Below are 17,924 nucleotides of genomic sequence, written 5' to 3' on the forward strand. Positions count from 1 at the left end.
CTGAAATAATCGGTTCCCCCTCTAAAACATGGGACAAAAATAATTGACCAACAACTCCTTACCTGTGTTTATTCCTCTGTATTATGATATTATTAGCACATTTTATTTTTAAAAGAATTATTTTTTTTGTTTTTTTAATGAGAAATATTTGCCCCTCTAAACAATTCTGTTAATAGATAAGTCATTATTTATGGAGACGCAGGGGGAACCGTATCTGATGGGGGAACGCGGCTCGACGTAACAGCAGCAACTCGAGCACATTGCTGCCCCCTATATGTCAAGAGGACAAATAACACCAGTGGCGTGTGTTGATCAAATTCACCCGCCACTTCAAATATTTACCCGCATTTGGCCGGTGGCGGGTGCTAATTTCCACCCCTGGGTTTTAATGTCAGCAGCAGTAGCAAGATATAGCGAGATATCTTGGCGCTTGAAATAGGTGTTGAGGATAACTTTTAACTTCTACCACATCAAACTTTAGCTCAATATCTGTAAATAGGATGTTTGTTTTTTTTACCGTTTTATAGCCATTTTTGTGTTTGCTAGGGACATTATAAAACCCTGCTGTGCTCCTGAATCAGACTCTATTTTGTTTCATTTGTTATTATTATTGTATCTGAGAGATATACATTTGTGGGAAAGTTGCAGTGATTGATCAAATTTGCAACTCTGAGAAAAATTTGCAGGGATTGGCTGAATTTGCGTTAATAGTTGTGATCACAGTTTCCTGGAGGGACTGACTAACTCAATAAACAAGTGTAGGACAGAGTTAATTTTACTGATGGTATTGTCTTTTGTCATATTTGTGCTTGAAACTGTTTTGCCCAGTTCCGGCTGAAATCAAATGGCCTGTCAAACAGATGTAATAATTTTCACTCAAGTATTTCATTTGATTTGCATTCAGCAATGCCAGCCCTGTCATTAGAAATATTTCTAAATCTGCAACATAAAATGACACCTTCTTGTTTAGGCTTTACTGTTAGTTTTGTTTATTTAGATAAACTAACTGTGCGTTTTGTGTTGTGCCACAATCCAGGCCACATGGAGCTGGGGACTCGACGGCTGCTGGGCACCAGGGAGCTTGATCCATGCTTGGTTCTCAGCAAACCCTAATTACCCTTCAAATCATTTTCTCATGCTTTGTTGGAAATTGCTAGAGTGGTGACATCGTTCTACCCTGTTTTTGACCAACAACATGATTGGCAAGCTGAAACAGAACCTGCTGGTTGCCTGCCTGGTCATCAGCTCGGTCACAGTCTTCTACCTTGGCCGCCACGCCATGGAGTGCCATCATCGCATCGAGGAGCGCAGCCAGCCTGGGGGAATCCTGCCTCTGTCGGCGCTCGGAGGCAGCATGCGGACCACTTTACGGACAGGCCAGAACTTCAGCGCACCTTTTGTTTACAACAAAGATATGCCACTCGTCTTTATTGGTGGCGTGCCCCGAAGTGGGACCACTCTAATGAGAGCTATGCTGGATGCCCACCCAGACGTGCGATGTGGTGAAGAAACTCGTGTCATTCCACGAATTTTGGCCATGAAGCAAATGTGGAGCCGTTCGGGCCGGGAGAAGATGCGCCTGGATGAGGCCGGTGTGACAGATGAGGTGCTGGACGCCGCCATGCAGGCCTTCCTGTTGGAGATCATTGTCAAACATGGCGAGCCCGCCAACTTTCTCTGCAATAAGGACCCATTCGCACTGAAGTCACTTTCCTATCTGGCCAAGATTTTTCCACATGCCAAGTTTGTGCTAATGATTCGTGATGGGCGAGCTTCAGTTCACTCCATGATCTCACGGAAAGTGACCATTGCAGGTTTTGACCTGGGCAGCTACCGGGACTGCCTGACCAAGTGGAACCGGGCCATAGAAACAATGTACACTCAGTGCATGGAGGCAGCAGACAAGTGCCTACCAGTTCACTATGAACAGCTGGTCCTCCATCCAGAAAAATGGATGCAGACTCTACTAAAATTCCTCGACATTCCTTGGAATGAGGCTGTCCTCCACCATGAGGAGCTCATTGGGAAAGCTGGGGGAGTTTCCCTGTCTAAGTAAGTAATTTTAAAATCTTTTTTTTTTTAAAAAGTCAATAATTTTGATAATTTTTTTGTACTTGTGTATGTGTGTGTGTGTGTCTGTCTGTTACGGTGGCTGACAGGTGCAAATAGCCAAATGAACTGCAAATGCATTGCTTTTTTTTGTCCTGTTGTGACATATCAGGCATACCATATGGAGAAGATGGCTGCCTACATGTGCCAGAACAGATTTGCTCTACAAAAAAGATATCTCAAAATAAGAATAATTATTGCATGATTTACTTTATTAAATTAAGACCACCAGTCCACCGTGGCAGCCAGCACCCAGAAGGATCAAGGTGAAAGGGCATATGGTCATCCTCCCAGTGCTCACCAGTGCCCAGCGCAGCCCCGGAACCCCAGCCGAGCCGACATCTCCAGGAGCCATAGACCACTTAGCGTGTCATTTGTTTGGTAATTTGTTGATGGTCCCTAAGCAAACCACCATGTTTAGGAGGAGGGAGACACAGAGGTGAGCTAACCGACATCTCACTGGCAGCACCAGGACAAATGTCAGGAAGACACCGCTGAATCTAACCTCGAGTCCCCCTAATAGTCTGGTGAACTGCTGTTCTGTGGAGAGAGTTTGCAGTTTTTCTTACTTGCTGGTGTTTTTGGTTTTGCAGCATTTTTCTTTTGCATTTGTTTTTTGTAGTTTGCATCAATTATGTGTTTGCGTGCTTTGCCGTTTGCAGTTTGTTTTGCTGTTTGCTGTTTTGCTGTTGGCCACTGTAGTCTTTTTACTAAAAAAATCTCATGAACCAGTGAACAGATTTTTTTGAAACTCTCAGAAAGTAATCATTAGAGGTAAATCTACAACTGATTAACTTTTGGAGTCCGTTCCATTCAAGATCTCTGTCACAGTTAATTGACATTAACAAACACAAAAATGGCTATAGCCCTAACAGTTTTACAGATATTGAAATAGATTTTTGTGTTTGTAACTGAGTGCCATCCCCAACACATACTCCGAGTGCTATCTGGTCGTGTGAGAACTTTGTTTTAAAACTTTGTCATTGACTATTGGTGTCAACTCTGTCTGTCTGTTAGAAAAACTTCTCATGAACCACTGAACAGATTTTGTTGAAACTCTCAGAAAGTTTTCATTGGATGCATGCGTACAACTGATTTTCTTTTGGAGTCTACACAATTCAAGATGGTCCACCGTGCCAACTAACCTTAAAAAAATACAAAAATGTCTGTAATTCAGACAGTTGTGTAGATATTGAGCTAAAGTTTGGTGTGGTCATAGCTGAGTCATTTACAAAGCACACATCATACATAATGTTATTTTCAAAGTTTGACCGAAACAGGTGTAACTCCATAGGTTCTCAAATTATTTTAAGAAATGGTGGAGTTACACCTGGTCACAAAGAATATGCATTTCTTGAAGGAATGCTAGGCCCTTAAATAATTTAAATGTAAAAAATTTTTCTTTTATTATTTATTGAATAAAAAAGACAATAAGACAATGCATATTAATCAACATTTCAACATTAAGCATCAATGTAAATATGCCGGCGTTAGCACAACAGCTAATTTTATCCCTTGTCCTAAGGCAGGTAAGAACAAGAATCATCCCACAAAACTAAGAGCAGAGAATAATACAAACATCACCGATATAACACTAAACACAACATGAAATTACAATAAAGATATGACGCCATAACAAAATAGACAAAGTAATCTACATATGAGTGCACCTTTGGTTAGTTTTTAGCCAATGTTTCAAAGAGTTATGTTTAAATTCAGATAGCTTGTAATTTTACTCTGACCAAAGCCAGTGTAATTTTAATTTTGTTGTATGTGCAGAGGAATTGTGGTTACAGTTATAAGACAATAGGCTTGTGTAATGCCTTTCTTCAACAGGTCCTTTTAGGCATTTTGCTGAAACTGAACTAGTCATGTTTTGTACTTTATTTTTTGATTGGAAGGTTGAGTTCACCACATTGGGAAAACTGAGCTCACCAGTGTCTAGTCTGTATGTTGAAATAAACTTCAGCAGTGCTGTTTCCTGTGCTTTGAACCTTACAACCACCGAGGGGAGACTGATTCATCAACAGTCCACGTCATGCTGTGATTCATTTTCAAATGGTTAATTTATCTCAGAACATTGTGGTTATTTAAGCTGCTTGGAATGCAGTTTTGGAAGCAGTCTGCTTTGATAGCACATGTTCATGTTTGAGGCAGCAGTTTTTACAAAGCCTTGTTAACTATAAACTTCTACAGTTTATTAAATGCCTAGTTGCTGAGGTTACAGGGGATAAATAAATACTTGATATGAGCGGTGCCAACACTGGGTCTGTTAAATCTCACATTCCTGGTGCAATAAAAATGAGCTTGGACATGCTCATATGTATTTGACTTTTAACTATGTAGCCTTCAGGCAAGGAGAATTATGAATGGCTGTCAACCTTGAGAAAAGGGCATGTAGGTTAGCAGTGTGTCAAATTTTAGAACAGGGTCTGCAACCTGTGGTTCTGGGCCCACATGCAGCTCTTTGGTTTCTCTGAAGTGGCTCCTTGGAGTTTTGAATAATAAAAAAAAAAACATAGAAACTAAATATTTATATTTAGAACTACAATAGGAAAAGCCAATTGCAGCATTTCTCTTGACCAGTTTTCCTCAATATGTCAATAAAATGTATGTAACAGATGATTCTTTTATGGCAAAAAACAAGCATATCAGTTAGTTGTTCCAGATTACAGCCTCTTTCATTTTATTTCCAGTCATACAGTGGAGGCTTTTTCTGAAATCCCTTAGAAAATGAAACCTTTTTTAACACATTTACAGTATTTTTTACACCATATTTTCTGGACTATGAGGCGCACTTCAAGCCTTATAATCCGGAGCGCCTTATATATGTAAGAAGTCGTAATGTTTTAGTACGACTTTGGTAAACTACAAAGCCCCCCACATACTTCAGTCCCTCCAGGATTTCGCAGGCATTTTTTGTGATTGTTGCGGGCTAAAATACCTAATTTCGCAGGGCATTTTCCTAAAAGTTGCGATTTTTTTAAACTAAAATCATTAAAAAAACATAACTTTTAATATATAAACCAAAAATACTTACTAGTTTTGTAAGATAATTACCAACAAACATTGACATTATCAAAAGGTGCTTTATTTGAGAACTTTTTTAGCTTATAAACTGATATTCATGACCATTTCTGGATTGTCCCTCGTCTGCAGCTCTCCTCACATGTTTTGCAGACACAGACTGTTTGTCGATGATGACTTGTGTTTATGTTCGATGATTCCACTGCAGGACGTGCAAAACAGCTTCCCCCCCCACTCTTGTGCAGCTGGGTAGGAAACTGGTTTGCGACCGCAGTGAAGTTAGTTTTAAGTTGGATATTGGATATTCACGCTCCGTGGAGTTAGCGACGTCTAGCTCACGGCTGACCCAAAACACGGCTGGCCAACATTAGCGTTCCTGTTTCGGGTCAGTCGTGAGCTAGACACAGCTAACTCTGTGGAACGCGAATATCCAAAATCCAACTTAAAACTAACTTCACTGCGGTGTTTTGCTGAAATCTTTGTGGGCAAGTGTGAAGCATTAGCGCATGTTTTCACTTCGGTCGCTGCTCCTGCATGCTCCCGGCATTCTGATGTTAACAGGATGTGATGTCACGTTGCATGTCTTCTTCGTGAGTTATTTGGGGTTATTGGGTTAAAGTTGCGGGAAAGTTGCGGTGTTTTGGGCAAAGTTGAGATTTTGCGGGGTTTGCTTGATTTTGCGTTAATAGTTGCGATCGCAACATCCCGAAATCCTGGCGGGTCTGATACTTGGGCGTACTGTGTGTACTTCGTGAGCCACGCGTCCTGTCTGCGGATGGTTGAGACTTCATACTCGAGCTTACAGATTGCCTAAAATTCTCCCGTGACAAATTTCAGTCATGGCGTCACTGGACGAGGAGGAAGAGATCGCTTGCCTCTTAGCTTAAAAAAAAGCAAAAGAAAAGAAGGTGCCTTTAGCCCTGTTTCTTCACCACCAGGGCAGCCACTGCACACCTGTCAGTGCTCTCAGAGAGCAGCAGTCGCGCTGGCGCCGATTCTCACCTGGGAGTGGTTGGTGTCGCACACAAAGCAGCTCAATGTGAACACCATTTCTCGCCGGGCAGTTTATTGTGCGACAGAGTACGCGCACGCGGTCATAAAAATTGATCTTTGCGCGGATGTGTCCGGCAGACATCCCCTTCAAGTCTACGTTGAGTCCGCCTCGAGTATGCATGGACTTCCACGGAGTGAAGTATGTGGGGGACTTTACGTCTGTGCAGTATTCTCCGAAAAGACGGGGCTGTTTTGTTTCGCTTAATGCACCTTATAGTCCGGTGCGCCTTATATATGACAAACGTTCGAAAATGGACTATTCATTGACAGTGTGCTTTATAATTCAGTGCGCCCTATAATGCAGAAAATACCGTAAGTTGCTGAAGGACAAAACACAACGTGACTAGGAGTGCAATGAGACGGGGCAAGACAGGATTGTGGGTCCACAAGAACGAGACAAGATTAACAATATTCTTAAGAAATAGGCTTTTGCCACAAACTCAACTGACTGGCCTCTCTCTTCTGATTTCTTATAAGTCTCTTCAGACCTTAGAACTGTGCTTCAACTGTACATGACCTTCTAACTCAGGCGAATCAAGTTAATTTTCAGGAGGAGCCAAAATGAAAAGCCTGAGCAATCGACGTTTTGTTTAATAATTTCTTAGGGAATATTTTATTAAAAGCTTCTTTTGTCTTCAATTTAAATTACTTTTTTTTTTTCAAATGAAAACATTTTACTTAAACCTCTGGCACAAATGATGAAATCACCGCTCTTTGGGGGATGTTCTTTAGTTGTTTAATTTTGTTTTAAAAATAAAATAAAACTGGTCAATGACAGGGCATCAGCCTGCAAAGTTGATCTGACAACAGCAATAAAAGTCAATTGGAGTCAGATTGATGAAGAATACGGTTTGTAATTAGTTAGGTACACGCCTCAGAATTCAAACTGGTATAAAAGCCACAGAAGTACTAATGGCACAGTGTTTTAATTCCATACTTTTTTCTTCCATTTTATCTATGAAAAAAGAAATTATGACTGACTACAATTATATTTCTTTCTTTTTTTTATTGTTTCTTGATGCCATTAGGCTGTTTTGTGGCATGTGGCATTTTTTTTTCTTTTTAAATAGAAAACTAAGCAATTGAAATATCATCCTTCAGAAGTGGTGATTTCATAATTTTTGCCAGGAGCCATAAGAAAACCTCAATGAAAATTGAAACAGTTGCAAACATTGTAAAGTTACAGCAGAAAACTGTAACTTTAATTTTAAAATTTTTTCCAAATTATTTTAGTTCTTTAATTTTGAAATGTAAGTAACTGTTTTTTATTTGAAGCTTTTAAATGAAACTTAACAATGAGTTGCATTATTCCATTTTACAAGTCTTTATTTCAATCCTCAAGCTGATGTTGGGGCTCTGAACAGATTTTATTTTGTGGGAAATGTGGTTGAAATGGCTCTTTGGATTGTAAAGGTTGCGGACCCCTACACTAGAGGAATATCACTTTCTATATAATTTGAGTTTCTGCAGAAATTAAAAACAAGCAAAACCGTTGACTGTAAAATATATCTCCATCTTGTTTTTTATAAACCCTGAACTCCCTTTATTACATTTCATTTGGAAATAAAAAACATCCTGTTGCTCTGGACCATGATGAACCTGCTCAGTGGTGGTCTGAACACATGAGATTATGTAAGCACCTTTGTGTTGTAGGAAGGGTTTCCTAATGCTCCCTCTGTGTCAGAGTTGTTTAGGTTTAAGTGATTTGGGAGGTCTCAGCCTTTGGAAGTCAAAGACAAACACTGAAGGGGTTCAGCTTCTTTCTTTACCTCTGTCTTTCCATTCTCCCACCCCCCTCCTTCTGCTACCACCCTTTTCCTGCCACGTTGCACCAGAGCACACTCCATGTCCTTTAGAGACATTTGGCCCACATTTTGTTATAGTCTGCAGATGAAAGCAGTCATGGTTTTTATTAAAAAGGTTTCCATACATTCCATCCTTTTCCTCTGGAAATGCCCCCAGACTTAACTGTGACTTTTCAATAACTCTCACTTCCTCTGTAGTAAATACAAAAATATATTTCTTATTGCTGGCTGAACGTTTTCAAAAACAGACCTACCACTGAGCTGATGTGATGGAGAGATCTTTGAAGGACACAGGCACAAGAAGTATGTTCTGTGTTGTGCATTGAGATGAAAAAAAAATGCTCTTGTTCACACCCAAATAATGAGTTAGTTAAATTCAACAGAAACTACAGATCTCCAAATGTATTTTCTCTTGTGCTGTTTTATGTAACTGAGTACACATACAGTAAAAGACTTTAAGTTCAACAGTACAATCAACTAGATGTGTCAGCAAGGACTCAGCACAAAAATAAACATTTTTCGCCATCATTTTAATTTATTTTAGTGATTTTATTGCAGATCTGAGAAATTTTTATTTGGTTGTTTAGGGTAAAAAAGTAGATAGATTGAGCTCTTTAGTGGTTCCTCAAGTGTATATCTTTCAAAAGAAACGACAAAAGAAGTGCTGGCTCCAGTTAGTTCTTTCTAAACCCGGTGTTTAAAAAAACACATAGATGATTCAAAAGCAATTGAACAAGAAATACATAAGTTTCTTTTTATTTTGTCTTCTGATTTTCTCATGTTTTGCTGTAGCTGTGGCCCATCATTCTTTTGCATCTCATGAACTATTGTTGCTGGTGCAGGTTGTTGAAGTTAAATGTTAATTGGTTCACAGTAGAGCTGCACAAATTATCATTGCAATATCTGTGAGCGCAGTATCAATATCACAGAGGACTCCTTGGACTGCAATAAACTATAGGCCATTATATTTCAAGTAGAGGTCGATCTTTAGAAATCAAGGTAGTTGATGGTGATACAATATAGGTTTTTCAACCAAATGGGAATCACAGCTCACTTAGCACCAGTTCTTTCCATTTTCGCCACTGAAAGCTCTGGCTCTGAAACATCAAAACATGTGCTAATTTAGTACCAACATTTTGTTGGGCCAGAGCAAAGAACCACTTTTGTCAGGAGCATGGGGCGGGCTCATGGAGACCAACAATTAATCAAAATTTAGTGAGCACCATGTTTAAAAATACAGTTTCACTTTCACTCTGTTTAATGTAAGACACAATACATCTATCTCTTTAACAATCATTTACTAGAAGAGATGTTTGTTGTGACATAATGATGTAGCTCTGAGTTGGCTCTCTGGCTGTGGAAAACCTACAAGAACTAGCTCTAGCACCAGCCCTGAGATAGTACTACACAGTCTTTAGTAGCAAAATCCTTTCTACACACACACACACACATATACATATAAATATTCATACATATATATATTGTTCAAGTTTACTTTCCTTTTCTTTTGCTGTAATTTAACACCAATGAAGCACTTACAAAAATAAAATAAACATTTTCATATGGAAGAAGAAAAAAGCGCTCTCATTAGACAAGTTATAAATTTGAGTAAATGTTTGCACCTAAATAAAACTATGTTTGTTAGACAGTAAAAAGTGTAAGTGTACTAGTAAGACTGATCCTTATGAAACTCTCAGAAAATATTCATTACCTGTACATCTCTGATTAACTTTTGGAATCAACCCAATTCAAAATGACCACCACAGCTAATCAACATTAGCCAACACATAAATGGCTGTAATCTAGTCAGTTTTACAGACGGTGATGGTAGCTGAGTGTTCTTTCCAACAGATCTTCCCAAGTAGTACACATTGTGCTACATCTTTGTAATGATTGTTTGAGCTTTTTGTTAGGGGAACCACTGCATGACATATTGTTTGGAATGTCGAAAAAAAAAAAAAAACATGGACAAAACAGAAAACAATATCTGTGCAGAAAAGGAGTGATAACATATCTTTGGGACTCAAATGCACATCTGTGGTCATTTAGTGCACAAGTCATCCTTTCACAAATTGATTCCCATTAAATATTAATGAACAGGGACCAAAACCAGCAGCCTGAAGAGAGGCATTGAGACACTGCTTTGTCCTGTCCACATTTAACAAGCACTTTCACCACTGGTTTATTTGGCGTAAGTGTATATATTTAGATCGTAGTTGTCTGAACCACACTTTAGTCTCAAAAGTATGATATAAGTAGCAGGTCCACTAATCACATCAAGTAAACACCTAGCATTCCTTGAAGAAATGCATATCACTTGCTGCCTGCCTTCCTGCAGGAGTTTTAAACTAGGAATGTCTTATGCTGAAGAATAACAACATATAGCCATTTTGGTCAAATGTTGAAAATAAAGGTTTGCAAGATCTCATGCTCAGTGTATAGTTTTGGTGGTGATGACTTCTAGCTGCTACCACATCCAATTTTAGCTCGGTATTTGTAAAATTGACTGAGTTATACAATTTTGGTGTTTGCTAAGTTTGATTAGCTTTGGTAGACAACTGACTTGGGTTGTCTTCTATAGTTAATTAATTGTAGATTTACCTCTAATGATTACTTGCTCCAAGTTTTAATTAAACTGGCCAGTGGCTCATGAGATATTTTTTTCCTAACAGATTCGCAATCAAATACACACACACAGTGGCGTCACTAGGCCTGTTTTAGGGGGGCTGAAGCCCCCCTAAAATGTTTTCAAGCCCCCCTAAATAATTTTGGTGTCAAAAAAATGTTTTTTTTTTTTTGTTTTTGTTTTTTACAAAAATTCAATAAAATGTGGCCAGAATATGAGTTTAAATAAATAACCATATAATTCACAAAATAAAAAAAAAAAGTTCATTTTTTCTTGTTAAAACTGTAAACATACTTCTTGTTTGATGTTCTGAATAAAAATATAATTGGTTGCTTAAAACGTTTACACAGTAAGGTATCTGTTAAATGTGTCCAAAAATGTGGAAAAGCAACTCAGGTTTTGTTAGCTGTTTGAGAAATTTTGTTCTCGCCCGCTACGTTTGCTCACATCCTGTGCGTCTCTTGGGGGCTAAGCCCCCCTTGTCCTTAAAACCTAGTGACGCTCTGCACACACATACACACTGACTTAAAGCTAAAGTAGCAAAAGGCTAGCTAAAGGTTAAAAGTAGCACAAGTAGACAAAAACAGAACAAGTATCTTGAAATAGATTTCAATTTCCTCAAAAATATTGTTCTATTTGAAGAGATCTCTATGTATTTCTATGGGGGAAATGTTTACAAATAAAGTAAAATATCTTGTGTGTGTGTGTATTTGGCTGAGACATTTTTATTCAAGTGAGTGGACCATGTACACTGTAAAGATAAAGCAGCATTAAATGCTCCTTTAAGTTCAGATGCGTATCTTGTAAATGTATTGACTGTTGGCCGCAGTGTTTATTGCATCATCATATAGGCCTTTTAAAAACCCATATCAGCTGACCACTCATTCAGTTGACCACTCATATCATATGGTTGATTATTTTTACTTTCTGGTAAAAATCTATGAATGAATTCCCAAATCGATTTAGCTTTCTTTCAGACATTTAATTTCGCTTAATGTCTTTATTTAGAAGCTTACAGCAGCAGTGCTACAATTCCTTCCTAACTTTAGAATGGGAAAAGATTATTTAAATCATAAAAAAGATTAAACCTACATCGGCTGCAGCTTTAAAAAGCAAAGTGTTGGGACAAATTTCTTGAATTATGCTTTTATAAATCTCTAACAGACCATACTTCTACAGCCATATTACATGCTTTCATTTTACAAAATGCATGTCTTTCATTTTTTTGTCGTCAGATCAGTGTATTGAAATTGATATTAAGCAAAAATGTGTTGGTCTCCTGTTGTAATCCTAATTTGTGTTTTTCAATTTTGGCTAACTTGGCCCATAAACAAACAAAAAATGACATTAATTATATATATTTTCTTTTAAATTATTAGGATGTCAAGTCAGTGTCAAAACCAATAAATTGTATTCTGGTTTTTGGTCTGTTTTTATGCCTTTTTAATAAGATACCAAAAAGAAAGCTATTTGTTTTTGTTTTGTTCTGTTCCTCCCCACTTTGGTCACATGATGAAACATCAAGCAGCCCTCCCCCCTCTCCTACCTGTTGCTCCGAGCATCATTCAGTTGTTTACGGTGGCCAAGGGAGGATTTCACTAAACTTTAATGCTCATTAAAACAGACGTGGTCACTTGGTTGTACATTTTATCTAGCTGATAAGCTAGTCAGTCATGGCATGTTAAGCAGAAACGTGGCACCCATCTACTTTCAAAGTAATGCTGTTTTGAAACAAACGTTTGCAACAAGCTGCAAGAGTTAGCATGTTAAAAGGTGAAATATATATACAACCTACTCCAGGCTCACTACGGAGGCTAAGTACCAGCTAATTAATTACTATGGTCAGCTTATCAGGCTCTCATTGTTACTTTACAACGAGCAGAAAAGCAGAGAAAAAGTAATACGGGTACAATTACGCTACAATTATAAATAAACTATAAATAAAACAGCCTGTTGACTCTGGTGTTTTAGCTGACACGATATTAAGATCAAATTTAAATTTTAAATTCTCAATTTTAAGTTCTTAATAATTTCATTCTCAATACTTGTGATTAAATTTAAAAACTGCTTTTAACTTAAATGTCATTGTAAAGAAAAATGATAGCGTTTACATGTTCATTTGTCTCTGTCTCCTCATATATATCTGTGCATTAAAATAAAATAACTATAAAAAATATAATGTTAAATACCAATATGCCTGTAAAATAATCTTTATTAAGCAATATGTGATGTTATTTAGGCAGCAAAAGTAGTGCTAATTGCAGTTTTACTTTTAAATGAAAGCAAATTAATTTTTGTTTTGATACTGTGAGAAAGTGGTATTCGGCAAAATGTTCCACCATCAGAGTCAGACTTGGCTAAGCTATAAGTTGTGAACAAAGATTCATTGTATATCTACTTTTGCAGAGTATGTTGTCGATAATAATATAAAGGGTTTCACCCTATGGTAGTAGCTTTTATTTAGTACATATATCTACTGTTAGAAGCCATTTAGACAACAATATATCTGTCCAGTCTAAATGGACTTTGATACCATGTGATGGAAGAAAAGGCAGGTCATAAGTAGGCTTCAGGGAAGCCCGACTGCCTCTTACCATCAGAAACATTTTACCTCTCTTCCTCTCAAGTCCTTGACCTGCAGTGCATTAAAGTCAAGCCCCATGACACCTGAAAGAAGATGCCTCTTTACTCACTGCAACCACCAACACTCCTACTCTCTATGCTTTGTGTCTCTATCTACATGAAAATCTCTATCAGGAGGCAGCTGGGCCCCACAGTGGGACCTTGTCTTACCATTAACATCAATTACCTAACCTTGATTTAATGGAGGCCCTGTCTAAAGAGAGACCTCCTCCATTACTTATCCGAGAACAGGGAGCCTTTCAATCTTCCCTAACTCCAACCTCTTTGTGATCTTGATGTTTGTGTGATTCTCTTATCAGCCATTGGTGCTACAGAATACTACATTGGGTGAAGGAGGCTCAGCGTTTAATAATTGATCAGATGAAGGCCATTACAAGTATTAATGTGAGAGGAAGTTGTCACGTGTTTTTTTTTTTCCCTTTGGTCCTTTCTTAGCTGGGAGGAGAGTGAGGGTGTGAGTTACAACTCACACCCTCTCTCACACTCATATGGAAGAAGAAATGCGTACAAATGACTTCATCTCAACATCAATATTAAAGCAGGCAGATGGAATATTTAAACTTGTAATTGTGCACCTAGTTGTCCAGTTGGCTGGCTGATGCTGGCATTTGTCTTGTATATTTTTAAAAAGTATAAAAAAAGGTGCAAATGCATCCCATGAAATCAGATCAATAATATTTAGGTATTACTTTATTTATTCCACTTTTTCCGCTTTTTGCAAATTGCTTTATGTATGTAATGTACAGCAGTCTAGCCCAACTCTGTCACACACACAAACACATAACATCTGTTTGTCTCCTAATGCACAAATCCAATAAGTACACATTCATGAATGGGGGAAAAGTGATTTGGATTACATGGTTACTAATTTAACATTTTTTTTTTTTTGAACAAAGACTTTATTTTATTAATTCTGCATTCACAATCAATAGTTAGCACACTGATTCACAAACATCAAATTCCAATACAACCAAACAAACATCTGAACAATTCGGCAAGTTGAAGGTCCAGGGAGTGTCTTCTCCACGCTCAGTGGAATATAAAACACAGGTTACAAAGGAATTACGGTCATAACATATGGAGTAAAGGGAAGATCTTGCTCACGTAGCTTTTGCCTGTAACTCAACAGATACATATGTTAAATATACCTATACCGAGTATACCTGTGTGTTTACACTTATTTTACCTGCTCCTATGTTAATTGCATATATGTTATCAACGGGTTCCACTTTTTCTTAAATGAATCAACGGTCAGCTTTAGTTTTGCTGTTGTTTTCTCCATTGTGTAAACACTCACTAGTCTCTCTTTCCATTGGCTAACAGTGGGGGGCAAGGCTTTATACCAACCTATTGTTATCATTTTTTTAGCTACGAGTACAAGGATTCCAAACAAGTATCTGTTTTCCTTGCTAAATAAAGTACTTGGGGGCACTCCTAGAACAAAGACAAGGGGGTTCCATTCGATATAAATGTGTAAGATATTGGAGATTTCCTCTCTAATTCCTTCCCAAAATGTTTTAATCTTTGGACAATCCCAAAAGATGTGAGTGTGATCTCCAACCAGTCCACATGATCTCCAGCACAGATTTGATTTAGCTTTATCAAATTTTGAAATAAGATATGGTGTTTTGAAATATCTAACAATTACTTTCCAGTAAAATTCTTTCCATGCTGGACTGCTGGTCAGTTTATGTCCATTTTCACATATTTGCTCCCACTCCTGATCCTCAATCACAACATTCATCTCTAGTTCCCACCTTTCCTTTATCCCAGGAGACCCCTCTGACATACATGACTGTAAACATTTGTATAGATTTGACACCGTTTTGTCAGATTTTTTTTCTTTGGTGACCTTTATGAAGAACATTTCTAAATCAGTAGGTCGTAGTTTAAGAAGAGACCATTCAGTATGGGACATCAGGTAACTTCTCAGCTGCAAATATCTGTAAAAATCAGATGTAGTCAACCCATACTTCTCCTTAATCTGACTAAATGATTTCAGAACCTCCCCTTCAAACAAATCATCAATAAAAATTAAGTTCTTACTTTGCCAGATTTTAAATCCTGGATCCTGCTGCCCTGGTAAAAAGCCTATTATATCCAAGATTTTTACAGCCCTAGATATATATTGAGGAGCTTTCATATTTTTTCTAATCCTGCTTAAAATCTTTTGTGTGCTTTTCATCCACGTATTTTTAATTTTGTTCTTGTTCCAGATTTCAGTTGAGCAAAATGCAAGGGCCTGTAATGAAAATTTAGGGCATGCACTCTGTTCCAGTGTCAACCATGTTGTTTCCTTATTCTGTGTTAGCCAATCTACAGTTGCATGCAATTGTGCTGCCCAGTAATATAATTTTAGATTTGGTAAGTTGAGACCTCCATAAGGCTTACTGCTGGTCAGCTGAGTAAATTTTATTCTGGCCTTTCTTTTCTGCCAAATAAAGGTAGAGATCATTTTTTGCATTTTTTTTAATCTTGTTGTTGGAATCCAGATAGGAAGGGACATAAACAAATACAACAATCTAGGGAGAATATTCATCTTAACTGTTTCAATCCTTCCAAAAAAGGATAGCGGCAAGACATCCCATCTTTCTAAGTCCTTTTGAATTCGATCCAATAACTTTCCATAATTTGCTTCGTATAATTTGGAAACACCAGTGGTAATATTAATCCCCAAATACCGAAACCCGTTAGGAGACCAGTTAAAATTCACTAACTTGGACAGTTCTGGGGGTCGGGTTCCTCTTATCATCATGGCCTCTGATTTTGATTCATTTACTTTATATCCTGAGACTACACTGAAGTCTTTCAAACATTTTAAAATATTTGGAATAGAAATTACTGGGTCTCTAATATACAGTATGACATCATCAGCATATAGTGACAGTTTGTGGGTTCTAATTTTATCTGGTATACCTAATATTGATGAGTCTGTCCTGATCAACTCTGCTAAAGGTTCTATACTGATGGCAAACAAGATTGGTGAAAGGCAGCATCCCTGGCGTGTTCCCCTTTTCAAGGGAAAACTTTCTGACATATAACCATTAACGCGTACTCTAGAGGTTGGGCTGGAATACAGTACATCAAACCAACAAATAAAATTTTCATCGAAACCCATTTTCAATAAGACCTGTTTCAGGAAGATCCAATCGACCCGATCAAATGCTTTCTCGGCATCCAGGCCGAGAAGCATTGATGGGTGTGGGCTTTGTTGGCCAATTGAAATTATATTTAGGGTACGTCTGATATTATTTATTCCGAGTCTGTTGGGTATAAAGCCCGTCTGGTCCGGATTAATAAGTTTATTAATGATCTTTTGTAGTCTTTTGGCCAAGATGGCACTTAAAATCTTGACGTCGTTACATAGCAAACTTATTGGTCTATAAGAGGCACATTGTGTGGGATCTTTACCTTCTTTGTGTATGACAGAGATAATTGCTTCCGCCCATGTTTTAGGTGGATCTTTGGATCCTAAAGCATAATTAAATACTCTGCATAATATTGGAGTAAGCTCAGCTTGAAAACATTTATAAAATTCTCCAGGGAACCCGTCTGCTCCAGGTGATTTGTTATTTTTAAGCTTTCCTATGACAGATTTTATTTCTTCTTCGGTAATTGTCTCCACCAACGTTTTAGCTTCATCCTCGTCAAGTTTGTTAAGATTAATTTGTTGCAAAAATTGTTTGATTTTATCTGCTTTGTTAGGAATGGTCACCGAGTGATATAATTGTTTGTAGAATTTTGAGAATTCATTTGCTATTTCTTTGGGATGGGATACTAGTTTTTTGGATAATGGACATGCAATTTTTTGAACGGCTCGACTTGCCTGCGATTTCCTTAGTTGAAAAGCCAAGAGTCTACTTGCTTTGTTTCCCTGTTCATAGTATTTTTGGTTGGCGAAGCGTAAAGCGCCCTCTGCTTTGTAAGTTAGTAAGTCTTCTAAATTTTGCCTGCATTTTTTTAGTTCTTGTAATACATCGTCCTTGTTTGCTCTTTTATGTTCAGTTTCGAGTTTCCTGATTTGTTCTTGTAAATTCTCTTGTTCTTTCTCGCGATCTTTTTTGATCTTTGAAGAAAATGAAATAATCTTGCCCCTCAAGTATGCTTTGGCTGTGTCCCATAAAATAGAAGGGGAGACCTTGTCCCCATCATTAATATCTAAAAAGAGATTTAATTCGTCTTTTATATATTGGATTGTCTCTGGATTATTTAAAAGTGACACATTCAATCTCCATAACTTTAATGGTTTCTCTAGGTCCACATTTAAAGACATTGTCACAGGTCCATGATCTGAAATGGTTTGAGGTTCAATATGACATTGCACTACTCTGTAGGCCTCTTGTTTGGGGACGCAAAAGAAGTCAATTCTGGAATGACTCTTGTGAGCCTTAGAGAAATGAGTGTAATCTCTGACTTTTGGATGTTTTGCACGCCATACTTCCACAAGCCCCATCTCCTCTAGCAGGTTCTTCAGTGCCTTTGTTTTTGCAGATTGATATTTTTGTTCTAATGGAAATTTGTCCATATAATGGTTCAAGACGCAATTAAAGTCTCCACCAAGAACAAGTATTCCTTTTGAATGACCTGCTAAAATCTGTGCTAGCTCTTTAAAAAAAACCTGGATTATCCTCATTTGGGGCATAAACATTCATAATTGTTAG

The 17,924-nt window shown here is 37.8% G+C and overlaps 1 protein-coding gene across 3 annotated transcripts in view; it reads left to right on the forward strand.

Annotated features, from left to right (window-relative positions):
- Positions 1-17,924, forward strand: part of tpst1 (tyrosylprotein sulfotransferase 1) — a 75,586-nt gene that overhangs the window by 18,148 nt on the left and 39,514 nt on the right. For all 3 annotated transcript variants that reach the window (XM_037979967.1, XM_017436546.3, XM_017436547.3), the window contains one exon: positions 1,037-2,052. In XM_037979967.1, coding sequence (XP_037835895.1) covers positions 1,196-2,052 — 857 coding nt within the window. In that variant the 5' untranslated portion in view covers positions 1,037-1,195. The remainder of the gene's footprint in view (positions 1-1,036; positions 2,053-17,924) is intronic.

Source organism: Kryptolebias marmoratus, linkage group LG2 (assembly GCF_001649575.2).
Source record: "Kryptolebias marmoratus isolate JLee-2015 linkage group LG2, ASM164957v2, whole genome shotgun sequence".
Classification (NCBI taxonomy): Eukaryota; Metazoa; Chordata; class Actinopteri; order Cyprinodontiformes; family Rivulidae; genus Kryptolebias; species Kryptolebias marmoratus.